We start from the raw sequence: 22,385 nt of genomic DNA, 5'->3' as shown, positions 1-22,385 counted from the left end.
AGACATCCAGCCAATTGTTTAAATAAAATAAATCTCTAAACTTCTAGAAAATTATAACTATTCTGATATTGTAACAATTACGATTTTTATAATTATTATCGTAATATAATAATTACAATTTATTTTATGGCCATTGCAACATAATTTATTTTGTTCAATTATATTTGACGTTGTTTGCTGCAATGTGCATTATTCAGTTCAGTTGACTGATTTAGAATTTAATATGTGTAATAAAAAATAATAATACATAGTTAGGGGTAATTGTGTTATTTGACCTGGCTTCGTATTTTATTTTTGTCCATGATTTAGAATTTAATATGTGTAATAAAAAAATAATAATACATAGTTAGGGGTAATTGTGTTATTTTACCTAGCTCCGTATTATTTATATATATATTTATATATATATATATATATTTTCCATCATCAATCTGAAAGTTTAACCTCTCTAAATCCATTATTCCTTAAGGTAACCGGTTTAATTTGATGAATTTTTTTATTGGCCATGGAATTAAAATTGATCATCTCAAAATCGGACGAAAAACAACGGATAAAAAAAAATGATGCATGTATCTCTTTTTATTCACAAAATTACACCATATATCAAAAAATAATAACGCATGTATTCTTTTTAACTTATAAAATTATACCATGTACTAAAAAATGATACATGTACCTCTTTTTGTTTATAAAATTACGTCGCATGTATCCATCTTCCTCAATGAAGATAAACAAAAATACAAAGGAAAAGATTTCTTTACTCTTTCTTTTCTCTTCCAAGATAACTTTTCACCATACATTTCTTTCCTTTCTTTATCCGCGCTTGAGAGTAAACATAGCATAAAAGTACCCGATCCGATCCCACAAACTTTTTAGCCACCATGATAAATTCAGAAATGCGAAGGGCTCATCACTCCGCCGTCAACGCTAATTCGATGGTGCGCCGTGGTTAAGAATTGACATGTGAATATCTAATTAACTGTATGTATGTGTTTTATCATTGTGGGCTTTCAAATAAAAAAAAAATTAATCATGCTAGATAACGTCGAGTCTGGGATGCTGGATCTAGTCCTACGGAAATTTATCATCGGCTACCAGGATAAATTGAGAAGTACAGTATCTTTTAGTTGTGTAATTTCTATAAATTCATCATAGTTATGACTCAAATCATAAATATCTGAATGATAACTTAGATATTTTACCGTTGTACCATAATCCGGAGCATCGCGGGCCGCCAAACAACATGATCGATGCGTAGAGAAGGGGATTGATAATCACGAAGAGAACGACGTCCCTGATCATTTGTTTTTCGTTGTATCTGAAGAACTGCAAAACTTCGACACGGCGATGGTAAATGGTAATGGACGACGATGACTTCCGGCCGTTTTTCATGGCACGTCGAAATGGGCTGAAGCGGCCCAAATAGGAAATGAGGCCCAATTGTTTGAGGTCTAGTCTGCTATGGAGCGGAAACAGAAGCACAATGCAATCCTCATTTCAGCTCCGCCGCCGCCTCCAGCGGCCGCCTCCGTGGTTCTTCCTCGGAGGTTGGGCCTCTATCTCCAGCCTCAAGGTTCCCTGGCGCAAGGACCGACTCCTCGACGGCGCCATCGACCGCGACAAGCACTGGCGCCTCTGCTCTCGCGTCGTCCGCGAGGTGCTTCTCGAGCCCGGCCACACAATGCCGCTCCGCTACCTCGAGAAGCGCCGGGAGCGGCTCCGCCTCCCCATCCGCATCTCCACCTTCCTCGCCCGCTACCCCAACCTGTTCGATCTCTATCCTGCCCCCGTCAAGCCAGGGCAACCCCACGTCCCCTTCGTCCGCCCCTCCCCCCGCCTCCGCTCCTTCCTCGCCCTCGAAGCCCACCTCCGCGCGCAGAACGAGCCTGCCGCCCTAGCCAAGCTCTGCAAGCTCCTCATGATCTCCCGCCACCGCGCCCTCCCCGCCGAGAAGCTCCTCAACGCCAAACGCGACTTCGGGCTCCCCGATGATTTCATCTGCTCCCTCGTCCCCCGGTATCCTAATCTTCTCCGCCTCGTCCATGCCTCCAGTGACAAGCCCTTCCTCGAGCTCGTCTCCTGGGACAACGACTACGCCAAGTCCGTCATCGAGCGGCGGGCGGAGGAGGAGGCGCGACTTACCGGCGTGCGCATGCGCCCCAACTTCGATGTCCGCCTCCCTCCAGGGTTCTACCTCAAGAGGGAGATGCGCGACTGGACTAGAGATTGGCTGGAACTGCCCTATATATCACCCTACGCCAGCACCTCGGAGCTTCACCCGGCCTCCCCCGAATTGGAGAAGCGAACTGTAGGTGTGCTCCACGAAGTGCTCTCGCTTACTCTGCTCAAGCGGATGGCGGTGCCCATCATCGGCAAATTCTCCGACGAGTTCCAATTCTCTAATGCCTTTTCCAACGCCTTCACGCGGCACCCGGGTATCTTCTACCTCTCGCTCAAGGGTGGGATCAAGACGGCCATGCTGAGGGAGGCTTACGACCAAGGGGAGCTCGTGGATCGGGATCCCTTGCTGGAGATCAAGGATCAGTTTGAGGAAATGCTAGACGAAGGGCACAGGGAGTACCTTGAGAAGCTGAAGAGCAAGAAGGAGGCCATGAAGAGGGACCTGGAGCTAATGGCAAGGAAGAATGCAGAGCTACCTGAGGATGAAACTGCTGAAATTTAGCAGCTTTAGCATTTGCATTTTAACAAAATTGATAGGGAAAAAGCTTGCCATTTGCAGGCTGAGCTAATTTCAGATGAGGATGGAGTTTAAACTTTAATCTGACATGAAGGATTGTTGATATGATGCATTCAGTATGATAATCTATGCTTTGTGGTTCAAGCAACAGGAGCTTCAAGTGGAGAATAGCAAAGGAATTCAATAACCACCTCCCCTACTAACCTCCTGCAATTCAATTCCATTCCGCGGAGAAGATATTTTGTAAGTCACTCTTTTGGCTATCCTTTTTTTCTTATTCTTGGGAAGTTGTGTTTAAGAACTTTGAATCAATTGCTATTTGTTTATTCTGCCTTTTATTGTTAACTGATACATTGAAAGAAAAAAAAATCCTATCTTGTTTAACAACCTAGAGAATGGTTTCTTCATCATCAAAAGCAAATGAGTTATACTTACTAGATTTTTTCATAGCCTGAATTTTGACCTAGTTGTTTTCACAGTAACAAAGGATCCATTATATTACCTAAAGAATTCTGAAGCAAAAAGATTCTGGTGCTGCTATTTTTGTATCTTGGATACTTCTTTGCTAACATTAGTCTACCATTGACTGAATCTATGTCGTAACATGTAAGCATTGTGCGATCTAAAAACATGTGCTGGGTTATAGTTTTAATTTCACATTGAGCATTTTGTAGATTGAAACTGCTGCTAATTCTCTTTGTATATTGTTTGAGAATCTACTTGTCAATCTTATCTTAGTTACTCAATGATGTGGAAGTATAGTAGGGGTACAAATAGAGAGAAGAGATGGAAGTAGGATAGGAAGGAGAAGAGATGAGATTAGAAAGAAATTAAAGTTTGTTGCTATTGTCCAACTACAAGACGTTTATAGAATCAAACAAACTAGTAATTCATAAAATTAATAATGCTAAACATCTTTTCCTTACTTTCAAAAACACAAAAACTCCGAATACTCTTTATTCTCATTCAGCCTTTTCATATCTCTACATGAACTTGATATAAGGTGGCTTCCCACTTTCAAAAGGAGGCTTCTAAGATCAATCTATACTGTTTTCCATGTTTGCTGAAAATATTTTTAACTTGAAATTTTATGTGAGTTTAGATCCACATAAAACATGCATTTTCGGGTTATTTGCATCCTAGTGGTACCTAATAACTCATATTGACCTAAACAACTTGATTTCAGCATACTTGGGCTTCATTTGCACTCCATGGTCAACAAATTTGAATTTATATCTTGTGACAACATTTTCACTTGAATTCATTTCCACCTAAAACATGCATTTTGGATACTTCACACCTCAATGGTGCCTAAACAATTCACTTTGACCTGATAAGTTGGTTCAAAATCAGCTTATGTGAGCTAGATTTGCATAACTTGGTTAACAAGCTAATTTTGAAATCATCTTTTGATAGCATTTTTTCACTTGAAATCTTGTGCGATTTCATTTCCACCTAAAACATGCATTTTGGAGATATCTACATCCTAATGATGCTTAAACAACTCACTTAACCCAACAAGTTGATTTCTAAACCTAACTTGCTTAGCATTGATCCACCTAGAATGATCAACAAGCTAATGACATTTTTTCATGAGAGATCTCACAAGTGAGTTTATTTTCACACACACACAAATCCTAAGCTATTCACATCCGAAAGGTACCTAAAGTACTGACTATTGCTGAAACAAAAGCAGCTTGAGGAAGCTAAAATCAGCTGGTGACCTTTGTGGTTATTGAGAAATTAGAAATGAAAGTGTGTCAGAAAATGGAGTGTGCTTGGTAAATACATTAGGGATGTTTTCTGGTATATTTCGGAAACACAGGTTGTGATTTATAAAATTTCCAAGATAAATCAAAACTATGCATTAGATCTCAATTTTCTGATGATGTGGATGAGGACCATTGCTTAAACATGTAACTCTTTGAAAAGAGTTTTAGGTAATCTCTCACTGCCACTACTTGACCATGACGGAATCCATGGCTGCATGTACCTCAAACCTTGAATGTCTTCGTTTCATATATTGGTAAGAGAAACATAATTTGATATCCAACTGTTTCTCCTCTTGGCTCGGGACTGGAACAGATTAAAATGCACTAAATGCTTGTGCTTTCAAAACGTTGGCCAATCTGTGTTGACAATGACAGACTAACTCATTGTGATTGTCTATCCTTGCAGTCAAGGACCAAAAGCACGATGCTGTAAGCGAAGACGACTATGAACAAGGACAGACTGAGGTCCTTTGTTGAGGAGATCAAACACCTATTCAAGGAGAGATGATAGATAATAGAGGATACACATGCGCTACTAAGATGATGACTATGCTGAAATTGAGCAACCATTAAAATGCATTTTGCTTCAACCTAATAGATCGAAAGGCTTGGCAATCTACAAGCTGAGCCATTTCATAAGGAAGTGGTGAGAGTGGACTGTGATAAAGCAATCAAAAACAGGGAAATCTGGGAGAGGTGTTATGTTAAAATTCTTATTTTACGCATGTGAAGTTATAAAATTCTCAAATGGTGCCCGCTCTTTGATAAAGGCTCATCTGATGCGCAAACGTAATGTAATTTGAATCTACATAAAATGTCCTACTCCGTTACTGTAATTTATCTTGCCCAGATCTTATATTCTCTCTTTAAAGCGTAATTGATGGCAAACATTCTTATTGGTCTTCTCTGGCATTGTACTTCCCTTGTTAAATTCAATCCATCTTGACGGAGCTACACGGATCTAAATTTTATGTATTCTTACAATTTATTTTTTATAACCTAGGTATCCAATTTTTCGAATCAATTAATTCAAAAGATGATTGGTTCAATTTATAAAAAAAATTATCGATCATCAGGATAAATTGAGAAGCGCTTATAGAGATCCATCCAAGTGACTAGTATTTTTAAATTTATCGTCCCATCGAAGGAAAATTCTTATGCTAGCATTTTTAGATTTATTGTCCCATTGAAGGAAAATTCTTACAGTGTGTCTAGTACCATGAAAATTTTCCACCGGCCACTAAAGTTTTCTGCCGACCGTTAGAGTAAATTGGGAAGTGCTCGCGGTGGGTGTCATAGAAGTCCAGTATCCAGTGGTTGCACACCTCATTTAAAAAAAAAAAAAAAAAATATATCATAACTGGAAATTAAATCTCAGATGACAACTTAGTGATCTTCCACTGCGCTCATATATGATTGTCAATTATGATGAAATTAGATTTACATGGCTCAAAATGAAAGTACATGTCCTCTATGGGTATGGGAGATTTTTAAAGGCATATTGATAATTTCAAATTAAATCTCTATGAAATAAAATTTTCATCTTAATTGACCTACTCTACTACTAAAGATTAATTCTTTAAATTACTTAGTGACGTTGTTGTGTCAGGCCCATTAATTTATCCTAATAATTAATAAAAAAATTTTATAAAATGGGATCGGTCACTTTCAGCTTTCAGAATTAGTTGAATCGTACGTATGACAATTGGACAATTTAACATTTGATTCTCATGCAGGGCAATTTACACCCGCATGCTCAAACTACTGTGATAATGGGGTTGTTGTGTTAAGAACTGATACACTTTCGGATTTACTCGATAGATGAATCAAGGGAAAGACTGTCTATCTCCATGATTAATCAGCCAAAGGTTTGGATACCTAGATTAATAAAAATAAAAATAAAACTAAAGGGCATGCAGAAGTTTCTATGATCTCTAGGAGCACATTAATTGTCTAACACTTGCAAATTTAGCACAATAAGTCTATCCAGTTGAAATGAATGTTTCGCCTTAATAGACTTATATTGCTCAAAATGCAAGTCTAAGGGCACGTTTGAGGTCTTATGGCCTTTAGGAGTGTAATGGTGGCCTCCCACTCAACGTTTTGAGTATTGCATGTTCATAAAGGTAACATATTGATTTAATAGATTACATTGCCCAAATGCAAATTTGAAAGTGTACATGAGTTCATGGCCCCTAAAAGAGCATAGTGATAATTCTGCACTTACATTTTAAACCCTATAGATTTGTTCATTTCACTTATTTACCTATGGTGCTCGAAATGTAAGTTTAAGGGTATGAATGAGTTGCAAGGACCCCCAGAAGCACAACAGTGCTTCAGACTTACATTTTGAGTAATATAGATAAATTAAGATGGAATGGCCTACTATAATTATTTAGCTTAATTTTTTACTAAGAAAAGGTAGATCCGTTATCTTAACGACCCCCTTAGTACCGGCCCCACGGATATGGAGGGAGATTCATGCAGGTACACAGGTCATAGGCGCATGACGGGATAAACCCCAAGTCGTCAGTTCCTGAGAATCGATCCCTGGTCATTACGCCAGGCTTAATTTTTTACTAAGGCAAGGATGAATCCTTGTCTGATGCCTTAAAATCAGAGGACGGATCCTCTGGTCCGTAAATTTCGGATCAGAGGATGGTCTATTTTTTTAGACCCTTGATTTGGATAGAGCCCACCTATTTAAAGATGGAATCTATCCAAATCAAAGATCCTCATGCAATGAACCACCTCCTGATCTAAAATTTACGGACTAGAGGATCCCTACTTTTATAATCAGACAGTTTGCGACTTTGTTGAACTTCCCCTCCATCTTCTGTTCATACGAGTAAACGAACCTATTTAAGAATGAGAAAAGTTGCATACCTTTTGCATAAGATAGAGTCGTTCCCTTGCTAAATGAAACGTGCATGAGAATACTAGACAAATTATGCTGTGAGTCATAGTGAGACAACTAATATGCAGGTCCAGAGAATGTTTGCCAAATCTATTCGAACAATATATAAAATGTGGTCTGGCCACAACAAAATTTTGCATTGTCCATCCTTAGCGCACATTTCAAAAGGTTCTGGAAACATGTGAAATTACACACAATATAATTGCAAAAGAGCCGCAAATGGCAAAATATAGTGTCGATGCATCAGATATGCATTTGTTGCAGAACCTGATACATATAGATTACCAAATCAACCACATGACGTTCGCAAAAAAAAAAAAAAAAAAAAAAAAAGAAATCGATGCATTTCAGGCGTTCTTACTAGAGTTTGTGAAAAGTCTCTGTGCGCCGCCACTACGCCAAACACCTCGGATTGGTATGGTTTCAGAAGAACCATCAATGGCTCCATTCTCTTGTGGTACAGGATTAACATCTCTGCGAGAAAGATCAAGTGCAGCTGCTGAACCATCACCCAGGCGCGTCCTATGGAATTTTGATGTCTTCTTACGTTGCTTACTGCTCGCACCAGCAGTCAAATTTGGCTTTGCTATGTCTGTAACAGAATAGGGTGCCCTGTCGACACTAATTTCAATTGAATTGACATTAGTTGCACCTGAGTTGGAAACTCTGGGCGATTGAGGTTTATCCTTAGAAAGCCGGTAGCCATCCTTTGAAAGCACTTCCACCACCTCTTCTTCCTGAGCCTTCTGATTCAATTGCAGCTTCTTTACCGTGTCCAGGAAGTTATCAGTTAATGTATTCTTAGCCTTACTTTCAGCTCGGGCTGAAATTTTGCCCTTGCCTTTTCTACCATCCATATTGCTGGCTTTTTCTTGCAGACGTCCTTTGTTCCGTAAATTCACATTGTAAGCATCAATTAGTTCCTTCTGCTTCTGAGCATCAGGACAAAGACGAGCCAGTTCAAGAACAAGATGTGACAGGCCAAATTGCTCAGCATAAGAAAGATATTCCGAAGTATTAATCACACCTTGACGATACTCCAATGATATGCTTTTGAATGCACTATATTTGTCTTCATCCATACCTAAGCTAGCTTGAATCTGTTCTACCAATGATTTATTAGCAGTGTGAATATCACTCACGGAAGTATGAGATTGGTTACTTAGAGGCAATGATTCCTCTCCCTTGACACTAAGAATAGCTTGGTTGGAAGAACTCCCACCGGTTAGGTTGGGAGCTGATACTGAATGCCTCATCCTATTAGCAGCATCTGAATTAATAGAACTAGCAGATAAAGGTGATCTAAATCCATTTTCTCTTGTCCGGTTTGCTCGTGGTTGAGAACTTGTATTAGTGGATGATGTGATGCCATGATTTGGCGCGGTTCGTAATTGAGAAGCAGCTGGGAAGATCTCATGATACTCTAGTTGCCTTTGTGGAGCAGAGTTAATCACAATAGAGCCTTTGTGACGTTGGAGCCGGGCAGCAAGTGAATTTGCAGAAGAACCATCTAATCCCTGTGTAGGCTTTGGCTTATTAGCCACACCAGGTAAAGGAGGAAATGATTCTTCCCTAAGTTTGACAGGATTTCTGGAACTTTGGCTAAGGGCTTGAACATATCTAGAAGAAGGCTCTAGTAGTTCTCTATCAGAAAGAGGAGGGAAGGAGGATTCTTCTAGTATTGGAGTTGTCCTAGTGTTTTGATTCACAGATGCTTCCAGACCTTCATTGACAGTTGAGACTTCTGAGGAACCTGTAAATGCATTAGCACGTCTTGCCCTCCTATGCTCAGAGTTCGAATGACCAAAAGAAGAATCCTGAAATCTACCATCAGCAGCTGCTGCTGTTTCAAGGCTAGCTTGTATCGCTATAGATAGCTGATTGTCAGATGGATCTCGGTGGAATCCACGACCTCTTCCACGGTGCTGCTCTTGTTCGTTCCGCCGATACGTGAAGCTAGTTGGTATCTGAACGAAGAATGTGAATGAGAAGAATACTTCAACAAATAAACTAAAGGACAAACTGTTTCAGGAGTGAGGAAATTCAGGATAGTTAAATACCCTAAGTGCGGCATTTCGCTTGGAACGTGACATGTTCCCCCCATGCTCAAGGGCATTATGCCTCTGTAAGGAAATGCATATAAAGGTCAGAGAATTATTCTGTCTGTTAAATCATGATGGTGTTTAAGGAATACAAAGAGAAAAGAGACACGAATTTCTCCAAAATTTCACCTTCATCTCTGCTTCAGTTTGAAAAACAACAAACTTCTTTTCTAAGCATGCCTCATTCTCACAAAGAAAATGCTCCTGGCCGAAATGCATCTGTTGTATAACAACAATATTATAGTTAGATAATTAGAGATTTAAAAGCTCTGAACCAGTAAAATGCTGCTCTCATAATCATCAGATATTATTTTGCTGATATTTTGACCTTAAATACATGATGCAAAAGGTTTGACTACATAAACATAGGCAAGGCATACACATTTAAACTAGTGTTTATATATACAGCTGCAGTGAATTTCTCTAGAATTACATAAAAGTAGAGATTTACTACAATACCTCCAAGTCATTATAATCTCTGAAATAATCATATTGTCCTGGATGTTGCCTGCATTTGTCATGACAAGTGAAAAAATGTCCATGAAATTTGGAAATAATGAAGTCATCTGGAAAGAGCTAAATCATACCGTTGACATATGTGGCAGGTATAATGCTCTGTTGACATGTGGATATAAAGTTCATTATCCCCATAGAATCGGTTTTTGCAGAACTCACACATGGGGTGACCCATAAAGCCTCCACGCTCACTCTCATTGCCATCCACCTCAGAGTCCCCAGTGCTCTTGTGTTGATTTAATTGTGACCTTGTGTACAACTTTTGTTCACAAATAAATACCTGTTTGAAATTACTAAAGTTCTTCAGCAAGGGCACTGGTATTATAGTGATTCTTGACAATAAATTACAAAAATCAAATAAACTTGTTTGATGAGAAGTTAAAAAAAGCAATACCCTAGTTTATTGTGTCCCCAAGAAAAGTCATGATCCTATAACTATATCAGTGAGATCCGAACACAAGCTTTTGCAGTTATTAGCTTTGCGAACAACTTTGTGCCATGATGACAAGAATTTTTTAGCCTGGCTTAAGGCTTTGAGGATAATGAGCGATTGTCGTAATAGGTATTTACAAAAAACATTGAAAATAAAGGCATATAATATTTTAAGCAACTAGGTTGTAACTTCCACTGACTTGCAAATTCAATTATCAAAATCAGAGTTGATGTACCTTTTTGCCTATTTTGCTAGGTAGAATGTCTCTGGTTGGACTGAACCAGCAGGTGTAACTAGTTCTCAATTATCTAGTCAAACAGGCTGGTCTATTCCAGCTTTTTGAACTGTGTGTATCCGTACTGTGAGCATCAACTTACATGTTTTAAGAAAGAGAGTTTCAAGAAGAAAAGAAAACACAAATTCCTAAAAAAAAAAAAGGTAACCAGCAAGAAATTTAGCATGCAGAAAAGTCACAATGAAATTTAGTGCCTCTTTGACTCTTTCAACAGAAGCACTAAGAAAACAGGTTAATTATTTGGAATCGGATTCAATGCTGGCATGTAAACTGCAATCAAGCAATTAAGAAATTTAATCTTCCCCAGTTGATTAAGGATACTCATACACAGTAAAAAGTCACAAAAAACATTTTTATGTTAAATCACCTTTCTTCCTTCCAAGCATAGGTTGCACGTGAATAAGTTGTGTTGATGCCTTAAATGGCCATTTAATTGTTCTATGCTCCTAAATCTTGTTCTCCTCTTTATGCCCTCACCACCTTGACTCTCAGAATTCTTGTCACAGATGCTACAGGAAAGACGACACATCGCTTTTACCATCTTGTAATGGTCAGCATCATCAAAGTAGGCTTGTGTATCTTCATGGTACCAATATTCTCCAGTCTTTCCTTCTGTTCCTCCAGTTAAGAAAACTGAAAAATCAGCTACGACTCTAGTATAATCTCCAAGAGCCTGTTAATTACAGCATTAGCAATTGAAAAGTAAAAAAAAAACATCTAAATGCCATACAATTTAAATATATAATGCAAGGAACATGGAAAAAAATCATAGCTACGCAATTTCATATTAATCATTAACGAAATGAGTTCAAACCAACGGAAAAGAGATTGGAAAGGAATAAATCTTACCAGTACATGACAATCACAGTGCTAAAAAGCTTAATTGTGTTGGTATATGAGAAAAGAACATTGCAGATATCAAAATTAATGCAAAAATTCTATCTCTACAAACAAATCCTAATTAGACAGCGAAAAAAAAATATATCTAATTGAGAAGGAGAACAAACGACAGAAGAAACATATTGGGGCAAATCCCTATATGGGGTACCTTGGTGACGAAGATCATCGGGCACTCAGTCTTGCATATGCAACAACTGCGGTCGCCGAGCACAAATCGGAGGCGCACGACGCAGGTGGAGCAAACCTCCCGGTGGCCGCATGGACCATACGCGACCCACTCGAGGGGATCGGCGCAAACCGCACAGCTATCATCCATCAGGGACAGCCAGAGATCGGAGATCACGCAAACAGAGAGAACGAGAGGTCGGCGACGAGATCGACGGAGAGGGAGGAGGAGAAGCGCGAACAGACGCTGTTGGGGGAAGGCGAGCAGACGCGGTTAGGGGGAGGCGAACGGCCGATTTGGGTCGGTCGGAACCGAATCGGCTGCAATTTTAACCTAATTAATTTATATTAATTAAATGAATGTATTAATTTTTGTAATAAGAAAGATGAGGAAAATTCTAGAACGGGAATACAGAATGCTTGTGAGCTCTGAGCCTCTGAGGTATGAGTTGTGAGGTAAATAATATCCAAAATACATCGAAAGGAAAATTTAATATATATATATATATATATATAAGCTCTGAGGTATGAGTTGTGAGGTAAATAATATCCAAAATACATCGAAAGGAAAATTTAATATATATATATATATATATATAGGAATTCATATATTTATATACATAAAAATAATAATGAATTAAATAGACACCTAATTTATATTATTTGTTTCGACTTTAAATTATAATTCTGGATAATTGATATGTATATTATCTTTTTAAAAATTTTATTATGCTCGTTTAGGAGGATGCTTAGACATGTGATTCTTCAATTATTACTCGCAAAATTTAATAATTTAAGATTAGCAAAGTGCCTATGTGTGATTAAGACTTGGGATTATGGGTTTACCATCGTAAATACTTCTTGATTTATTCTACTGGTCGTTGGAAAATTTCAGTGCAACTGAGCCAGTCACCCCAAACTTAACTTTATTCAGCCTGGTTAATCATTTTTGTTTTATGTGATTAAGTCGCCCTGAGGGTTACGGTGCAGTGATAGGACATTTAAATTATTATTTTCAAATGAGACATGTAATCAAAGGATGCTAGGAGTCCCCTCGGGGCAATATGATGGGTGATCACTTGTGATTAATCGTCTTTTTCCACATAAAAAATTCATATAATTCGAAGAATCCCGATTTATCAATTTTTTAGGTGTGATTAAGTCATGCCAAGGTTGGTCAAGCCAACCCACGGACCTATAAAATATTTTTAAAAAAAGTTTCATATCTTCAACTATTTACTTCAGAAGGTTTCATCAATCACATGTATTCAAAAACATATATTTTAAATATAAATGGATAGAGAAAGATAATAAATTGACATATAACTTGATTTATATGTGTTTCTCAATTCGCAGACCAACTCAAGCTCATCGCGGGCTGACTCACGTGGGTCGCGAGCCTAGGCGAGTTAGCCCGTGGCAGACTTGGATTGATAAAATTCTAACCCAACCCACTTAAATTATTTGACGGGACGGGTCAACTCTATGGACCCAATCCAAATTAACGAGTCTAGTCACCACTTGAATAATTTCATTAATTTTTCTTTTTACAAGAAAACAATGAGGTAAAGTTCCACAAGTTAACTATAAAAAGTTGATTCATTAATGGAATTTTCATAAAGTTGTCCGTAATCTAGATTTCACTAGTAATTCAATCCCCTTCCACAGAAGTGAAGGCCCAAGGAGAACATCTTTTTCTCTAATGAGAAGCGGATTTAAAAATGCTAGCTGTCTATATGAGTTTTCATATGCACTTTCTAATTTATCTTGATGATCGATGAAAAATTTGTATGAGATCGAATCTATCAATCTGGATCATCATTGTAAAAGGAATTTCAAATGGACATTCATAAGTCAACCTCTAAGGTTCAACTTGCAAACCTAATGGAAGAGTCAATATCTTAAAATATCAATATAGAAAAATTTAATAAAACAACTGGATGAAAAATTCTTGATAAATAAATAAAAAAAGAAATCGCTATTCTAATTTTTCCAGAGTCAATGCATCAATGATTTTGTTTTTGAACAACTAAGTCAAAGCAGGCAGCTAGATGTTAACCGCCCCGTGACCGACCAACAAACCGATGAACGATGAAGCCGAATTGCGTCAATCACCGGGGGGCAATTGTCTTGTGTTGTAATTGATGGAAGTTGGCATGGGCCCTGCAACTAGGTCACGCTTTTCATCTATTTGTATTTGAATGCCCGTTTCATTCCTAAGTCAAACTAGCGACCTACAAATCAACACCAATGATGTGGGATTCACCGTCTATGAAGAAATGTGGAAGAGGCTAATTTGATCATGGGCGTGCAGACATGGCCTGCACACCTTCAATGGCCGCTTGTCATAAGAGTAATTTCTATCTTAGAAATTTCCTACGCAGCAACCAAGCATCATACTTGGTTCAACCTACTAATACACCACCGAAATGCTAGAGAATGCACAAGACAAAAGCACTAAACAAGCACCAGCAAGTACACACCAACGTATAGGAAAAAACTCCCAACCTTTTGTATTAACACCAAAGGATTACAAGTGGACTCTCTTGACAGATTACTTATACATTCCTCTCATGTCCCTTTGTCATTGCCCAACCATGCCTATTTATAATTCATAGGCAGAAGTTAGTTTGGTGATTACAAGCAGTTGCATGGTAGTCTCATCAACTATCATGTCATATGTCCCAAACTATCATCCACATCATTTGCTACCTTGGCATCAAGTCAAAGGCTAGCATGCACCCTTGTACTTGGCCCATGATTTTACTTCATGGGCTTGAGCTTAATAGCCACCTTGTTGCATCATCCTTCATGCTGCATTGCATGCACCCGCTGCATGCCATGACTCATGTTTTCTGCAAGCCATACTTGGCCAAATGCTCAGATTTTGTGTGTCCAACCTTTGTTTCTGTTCGCAATCATCAAGTCGACCTCCCACTTGACTTGTGCTTAGACAGCCCCCGCATACTGTCACAAATCCACCCTCTGCTTGGTATGTCTTGCGCACATGCCCAATATGTTAGATCCAAGGAGCAACGAGTCAATCCTTGCACCCTGCCTTGCCATCAAATTAAAGGGCTAACAAACCACCCCTACTAGAAGAACTCGACGCCCTTATCGAATGCTACTGTAAGTAAGCCTGAACTTGCTTTTCAAATTACCAAAGGGTGACATCCCCTTCCCATATAGCCTCATTCCAAATGTTCTATGGTCCAAGATTTCCTCAACATCATCACTGAATTGCTTTCTTACAATTGGTGGAGCTATTTTTCACTGCTTCTTGATGGATTCATGTCATCTGCATGAAACTTCTTCAATAAACTTATATGAAATGTAAGATATACCTTTAGTCTTTCAGGCAAATTCAACTTGTAAGGCACATTCCCAACTTTCTCTACAACTTCGAAGGGTCCATCATACTTGGCAATTAAGCCTCGATAGGTATTCTTACTACTAATTCTCTTCCAGATTTAAGGAGTGACTTTCAGCAACACTTTATCTTCAATAGATAATTCCAAGGGTCTTCACTTTTTACAGCATACTTTTTTATTCTTTTGGCCGCTTTCCTTAGACTATCTTGGGCTTCCTCGAGTAATTCTTGCTTTTCATTTACATATTTATAGGTTGCAGGGCATTTTCCTCCCGACTTTTGTTTGGCTATCTCCGTAGGAGTTGTTGACTGCTGACTCAACACTATCTCAAAGGGACTCATTTCCATGCCTGAGGACTTGTGCAAATTGTAGCAAAATTATGCATTGTCTAGTAAACCCAACCAATTCTTCTGACTTGTTGTAACATAATGTCACAAGTATTTCTCGAGTACATGGTTGATCCTTTCGGTCTATCCATCGATTTGTGGATGATTTACAATAGAGCATTTTAGACCAGTCTCCATCATATTGAAGAAGGGCATCTAGAATCTCCCTGTAAACTAAGTGTCCCTGTCACTCACAATGTCATTAGACAAATCAAAAAAATTTACCACATGATGATAAAATAACTCTGTAGCAACATCAGAGAGGCAAGGCGAAGGAGTCATGATGAATATTGCATACTAAGAAAATCTGTCTACCACCCCCATGATGGAAGACATGTCATGTTTGTTAGCCCCTTAACTTGATGGTAAGGCTAGGCACAAGGACTGGCTCATTGCTCCTTGGCTCTAACATATTGGGCATGTGCACAAGGCATGTCAAGCAGCAGGTGGATTTGTGGTAGCGCGCGGGGGTTGTCCAAGTACAAGTTGAATGGAAGGTCGACTTGATGATGGCGAATAGATGCAAAGGTTAGATGCGCGGTCTCTGAGCATTTGACCAAGCATGGTTTGCAGAAAACGTGAGTCATGACATGCAGTGCAACATGAAGGATGATGCAACAAGGTGGCTATTCATTCGACCCCAGCCCATGAAGCAAAACCATGGGCCAAGCATAAGAGTGCATGATGGTCTTTGACATGGTGCCAAGGCAGCAAATGATGTGGATGACAATTTGGGATATGTGGCATGGTAGTTGATGAAACTACTATGCAATCACTTGTAACCACCAAACTTAACTTTTGTTTGTGAATTATAAATAGGCATGGTTGGGTAATGATAAAGGGACATGTGAGGAATGTATGAGTAATATGTCAAGAGAGTCAACTTGTAATCCTTTGGTGTTAATATAAAAGGTTGGGTGCTTTTTCCTGTACATTGGTGTATTCTTGTTGGTGCTTGTCTAGTGCCTTTGTCTTGTGCATTCTCTAGCACTTCGGTGGCATTAGTAGGTTGAATCAAGTGTGGTGCTTGGTCATCGAGTAGGAAATTTCTAAGGTAGAAATTATTGTGACAACTAGTATCAGAGCGCAAAAGTATAGCTGGTGGCAACTATGAAATAAGAGAACGACTTTCTTCTCTTAAAGCATAGTTTAATGCGGTTCCGGGTGGAGAGGATGTTCGCAATATGATTGTAAAGATTCTCAACTTGGAGGCTAATATGGAGCAAATCCAAGAGTCTGTAATGGAGAAGGCGCAAATTCGGAAGAATAATGAGGATCTGTGCTATAAAGTTATTGTTTTGCGAATAGCAATGACTTCTGGTGAAGAAACAGGGCCTCATTGTCTGGTGGTAAGAGTTCCTGAACCCAAATCCTTTGGATCCACACGGAGTGCCAAGGAACTCGAGAATTTTTTGTGGGATATAGAATAGTACTGTGATCGCTAAAGTGCCTGAAACTAAGTAAGTGACAATTGCAAGCATGCATCTTATTGGTAATGCAAAGCTTTGGTGGCGAACTTGCATGGTGGACGATGCAAATTAAGGATGGTAATTTTTCCCGCGGGTTTGGGGCCCCGTGAGGAAAACCCGAAATGGGGATGGGGATCCCCGATTTTTCGGGGATGGGGCGGGTTTGGGGCGGGTATGGGAATACTATCCCCATCCCTGAACCTACCCCAAATATTATTATTATTAATATTAATAAATAATAATATGATTTTTTAAAAAAATATTAATAATAGTGTTAATATAAATATTAAAAATTTTGAAAATATTATTAATAATAATATTATTGATATTAATATTAATATATCATTAATAATTATTATTAAATAATAATAATAATAATAATAATAATAATAATATAAATTAAATTTAGAAATGGGGCGGAGATAGGGAATCCCCGAACCCGTGGGTTCGGGTTCGGGGAATCCCCGAACCCGAAAAAATGAGAACGGGGCGGGGATGAGAATGACAAACCCGCCCCCGCCCCGCCCCATTGTCATCCCTAATGCAAATGCGGGGTGACAGAAGATTGATACTTGGGATCGGTTGAAGAAGGAAATGAAGGATCAATTCCTTCCAAACAACACCTCATGACTTACGTGAAATGGACTAAAATGCCTCAAACAGAGCGGTTCTGTGCAAGACCATGTCAAAGAATTTAGTATTTTGATGTTAGATATTTAGAATATGTCTGAGGGGGACAAATTGTATAATTTCTTATATGATTTGCAGCCTTGGGCACAGGTTGAACTTCGAAGGCAAAATGTGAAAGATTTGCCTAGTGCACGTGTTGCTGCCGATGCCTTGGTGGATATTCACATGAGCAAAGATAATTTGAACACTTTTTCATCTTCCAAATCTAATTTTATCTATAAGGATAAGAAAGGATAATGTAATAAGGATGACAAGAAGGAGGGCAAAAAGAAGGATCTATGGAACAACCAAGAGAAAGGAAAGATGGAATATTCAGCCAAGGAAAGGATAACTTAAAAAATCATGGTTGTTTTTGTGCAATGACCCTCATTTTGCCAAAGATTGTCCAAAATGCGAGAAGTTAAATGGCCTCTTGGTAGGGGATAAAAGAGAAAATTATGAACAGGAAGTTACTACTTTTGTTAACCCTTTATAGTTGCTAAATCTAATTGTTGATTATGAGTATGTTGAATTGATAACCAATATGTCAGAGGATATAGTGCATGCTCATTCTTTACTGTTGCACATTTTTGTTGAGTTGAATCAGAAAAGCACTAATGTTATGGTAGATACAGGGGTTACTCATACATTTGTGTCTGCCAAGTTGGTGAAAGATTATGGGTTGTCAATAAATAAATGCCCAAACTACATTAAATCGGTGAATGCCAAGGCGCAGGCAATTGTAAGTATAACTTACAATGTACCTTTAATTGTTGGCACTTAGGGTGGAAAGACAAATATGATAATGATTCTGTTTGAAAATTTTTAAATAATCATGGCATGGATTTCTTGCAGAAGACAAAGACAATGCTCTTACCTCACTTGGATAGAGTAATAGTGATGCAGGAGTCAAATCCTTACTTTGTCCCTAATGTGCATCCTTATGGTAAGGGCCAGAAAAAAAGGAAAGATGGAATCGTATCTGCAATGTCACTGGGAAAAAGTTTAAAGCGGGCGAAATAACTTATTTGGCTACCCTAATTGACATGAAGCCTGACAAGAATATTAAGTTATCTATTGGTGTTAAAGACATTATGCCTAAATTTGAAGACGTGATGCCTTCGAAGTTGCTAAAACGCTTGCCACCAAGGAAAAATGTCGACCACAAAATCGAATTGATCCCTGGTGTTGTCCCTCTTGCAAGTTCACCATACCATATGTCTCCTCTAGAACTTGTTGAATTACATAAATAATTGAATGAATTGTTGGAGGCAGGGTATGTCTGACCATCCAAGGCTCCTTTTGGTACACCGGTGCTATTCCAAAAGAAAAAAGATGGTGGCTTGAAGATGTGCATGGATTACAGGGTCTTGAATAAAATAACGATGAAGAACAAGTACCCTGTTCGATTGGTGTAAGATATGTTGGATAGATTAAGCAAGGCGTCATGGTTTACAAATCTTGACTTGAGATTAGGTTATTGGCAAGTTAGAATTGCAGAAGGAGGTGAGGCTAAAACAACGTGTGTGACTCGTTATGGGTCTTACGAGTGTTAGAGTGTATACTAAAAGCCTAGCTTTTTGTAAACATTTATTTTGAAATAAAAAATCACATTGGTCAAATGTTTACATTTATATGCTAAGTGTAGTTGTTCAATTAATTTATATTATAGATAACATGGTGTGTGATGTCACACACAGAATATCATGTTATCAATTCCTTATAAATTATAAACAGCAGCTCACGACTAAGATGGATAGGAACAAACTATTGGAATAGTCGTAGTGTAATTTGATATTAGTTTATTTTAACTATAAAATTACACTAGTACACTCTGAGTGTATTGAGCAGGATCATTTTGTTGGTTAGTCCTAGGAAAACGTACTGGTTCCACTGTATAAAAATTTTTGTACAAGTTTCGAACCTTTCCTTAAATAATCTATTGTGTTCTTTAGAAGTTAAATTAGGAATCACAGACGGAACTTAACATCATTGATTTCAAATTTAACTTATCTGTTCTTAATGGTTTAGATTTGAATCGCAAGCGGAACTTAACACTATTGATTCAAATCTACCTAAGTTATTAATTTCATTAAATATTAATTTCCAAAATTGGATTCCAGGACTGCATGGCGAGGCACATGACCTTCTTGGATATGGGAGCAACCACCACCGCCTAGATAAAGCCTTTTAAGGAAAGCTAATATTTAATTTCCTTAAATAACTCTAGGTTAACCAAAAAGAACAATCGAATCACAAATTCGAAAAAGAAGAAAATACAAACTCAAAAAATAAATTTGAAAAATTAGATCTAATTGCCTCTTGTATTTAGAATTTTTACAAAGAAAATAACTAGTATGATGCGGAAGAAAATTACTAGTTATACCTTCTCTTTGTAAGCTAATGATCTCGAGATCTTCTGCCGTATTTCTCGCCTCGCCTTGGACGTCGTGTGGGCGACGATCCTCCAAGATGAACACCCAAAGGAGCTTCTCCTCCTTGTAATATTTGGCCACCACCACCACAATAGAAAAGAAAGCAAAGGGAGAAGAGAGGGAGAGAGGGGTCGACCACCAAGAGAGTCTCCAAGCCAAAGAATAAGAGTTATGTCTCATGAAACACCCTCACCCCTTCTTTTATATTACTTGCCCAAGGCAAATAAGGAAAAACTTTTTACAAAAAATAAAATCATCCAAGAGTTTTTCCTTTTTCCTTTTCTTTCCTCTTGATTGAATCAATCACCAATTTTAATTTTGTGATGATTTTAATTAATTTTAATATGACCGGCCACTTACTTGGGCACCAAGGAAGGTGGCCGGCCACCTCATCAAGGGGAAAAAGGAAATATATTTTTTTATAAAATTTTACAAGAAAACTCTTATAAAATTTTATAAGCTCTCTTTCCTAAAGTAGGAGTTAAAAAAGGAAAGTTATAAAAATTAAAACTATGTTTTAAAATTTAAAATTTCTCTTACAAAATTTTCTTTTTAAACATGATGATAGAAAATTTTAATTTTAAAACTTTTCTCTTTTTTTTTCTTAAACCATAAGGATGGTTAAAAAGGAAAAGTTATAAAACTTTTAAAACTCTCTATTAAAACATGTGGCCAAATTTAAATAAGAAAAATTTTTAAAATTAAAATCTCTCTTTTAAAACTTATAGTTTTCTACAAAGAGAAGATTTTAAAAATTTAAAAACAACCCTCCTTGTTTGAATATTGTGGCCGGCCCCTTCATGCTTGGTCACCAAGCAAAGAGCCGACCCCTATAAAGAGGATGTGGCTGGCCCTTACTTGGTCACCAAGCATTGGATCGACCCACTTCTTGGACACCAAGAATTGCCTTACATTTGGATGGACTTGAGGCTATAATGAAGCTACGACAGGGACATAGAGGAGAAATTGGTTTTGACCTTCTGATGAGCTTGAATATCCCGTGGTCGCCCCGAACACACAACTCAAGTTCATCGATAATAACTCATTCCACTAGAGAGTTATTACCGTACTACCGCACCAATCCCAAATTACATTATGGGCTCCTTCTTATTATGAGTGTGTTAGTCTCCCTGTGTTTAATATTACGAATGCACACTAATTAAGTAAGTTACTGACAACTCACTTAATTAATATCTAGCTCCAAGAGTAGTACCACTCAACTTCATTGTCATGTCGGACTAAGTCCACCTGCAGGGTTTAACATGATAATCCTTATGAGCTCCTCTTGGGGACATTTGTTGGTGCAATCATGCCCTGGAAGTTTCAATGTATTGACAATTATTTAAGTTTAGCTTAATACGTTGGATTTAACATGCATTGTGAGTTTGCAGGAGAAGGTTCTTGCAGGTCGGAAGACCAGATACAAGAGAAGCCCAAGAAGGTCGAGGACTGGATTCTTGGCAAAAGGAAGTTCTTGCAGGTCAGAAGATCAGATGCAAGGCAAGAGAAGTCCAAGAAGGTCGGGGACTGGATTCTTGGCAAGAAAAGCTCCTGCAAGTCAGAAAATTGGATGTGTGTTAAGCTCACTGTCAGAAATTGATTTGTAAATCGATTCAGACATAACTGTGAGGCAGAATGTCTTTGAATCGATCATCCGATCGATTGAAGGGAAGTCAATCGATCGACTGATCGATCAGTAAGATTCTGTGTGAAGCACATAATCGTCCTGAATCGATCAGCCAATCGATTCAAGGTATTGAATCGATCGATCGATCGATCGGTGAACGATCTGTGCAAAGCATAAATTCCTCCTAAATCGATCAGCCGATCGATCGGTGAATGATCTGTGCGAAGCACAGATTCCTCCTGAATCTATTAGCCGATCGATTCATGGTATTAAATCGATCGGCCGATCGATTCAAAGAGGCTCTGCGATTCTGCGATGAAGCACTGCACGTCTGAATCGATCAAGGCAAAATCCCAATCGATTAAGGTTCAAATCAGATGATCTACGCCGTTAATCTTAACATGACAACACTCAACGAATACCTTTGAATCGATTGAAATACAAGCTCAATCGATTCATGGTGACGACTACGTGAGAAACGACTAGTTTTCTCGACATTTAAAAGCGTGGAAGAAAAAGAAAACATATTATCCAAAAAGAAAACATTGTTCCATTGTTCTCAAGGTTTTCAGAAATCCTTCAAGTGATCAAGATTTGAAAAGTGTTCAAGCTCTCCTCTCCGCCATTTTC

The 22,385-nt window shown here is 38.3% G+C and overlaps 2 protein-coding genes across 5 annotated transcripts; one reads left to right on the top strand and one right to left on the bottom strand.

Annotated features, from left to right (window-relative positions):
* The first annotated feature begins 1,421 nt into the window (after window positions 1-1,421).
* LOC121995574 (protein WHAT'S THIS FACTOR 1 homolog, chloroplastic-like) lies at window positions 1,422-5,360 on the top strand. The gene is made up of 2 exons (XM_042549302.1): window positions 1,422-2,941; window positions 4,877-5,360. Exon 1 carries the CDS (start codon window positions 1,430-1,432, stop codon window positions 2,681-2,683), a length of 1,254 nt encoding a protein of 417 aa, XP_042405236.1. The 5' UTR covers window positions 1,422-1,429; the 3' UTR covers window positions 2,684-2,941; window positions 4,877-5,360.
* Window positions 5,361-7,467: 2,107 nt separating this feature from the next.
* Window positions 7,468-12,126, bottom strand: LOC121995573 (E3 ubiquitin-protein ligase hel2-like). Of its 4 annotated transcripts, XM_042549299.1 has the most exons (9): window positions 11,782-12,126; window positions 11,101-11,406; window positions 10,077-10,285; window positions 9,949-9,997; window positions 9,619-9,708; window positions 9,448-9,510; window positions 9,216-9,354; window positions 7,749-9,140; window positions 7,468-7,654 (listed from the first exon to the last, which is right to left on the bottom strand). In XM_042549299.1, the coding sequence occupies exons 1-9, from the start codon at window positions 11,947-11,949 to the stop codon at window positions 7,575-7,577; spliced, it is 2,496 nt and encodes an 831-aa protein (XP_042405233.1). In that variant the 5' UTR covers window positions 11,950-12,126; the 3' UTR covers window positions 7,468-7,574. The 4 variants fall into 4 exon arrangements, with proteins under 4 accessions (XP_042405233.1, XP_042405231.1, XP_042405234.1 ...); XM_042549297.1 differs by having other exon boundaries at window positions 7,749-9,354; XM_042549300.1 differs by having other exon boundaries at window positions 7,749-9,354; window positions 11,101-11,345; window positions 11,782-11,917.
* Between the last annotated feature and the right edge of the window lie 10,259 nt (window positions 12,127-22,385).

Source organism: Zingiber officinale, chromosome 6A, assembly GCF_018446385.1.
Source record: "Zingiber officinale cultivar Zhangliang chromosome 6A, Zo_v1.1, whole genome shotgun sequence".
In the NCBI taxonomy this organism is placed as follows: domain Eukaryota; kingdom Viridiplantae; phylum Streptophyta; class Magnoliopsida; order Zingiberales; family Zingiberaceae; genus Zingiber; species Zingiber officinale.
Note: the sequence above shows the minus strand (reverse complement) of the source record. Positions and strands in the feature narration are given on the sequence as shown.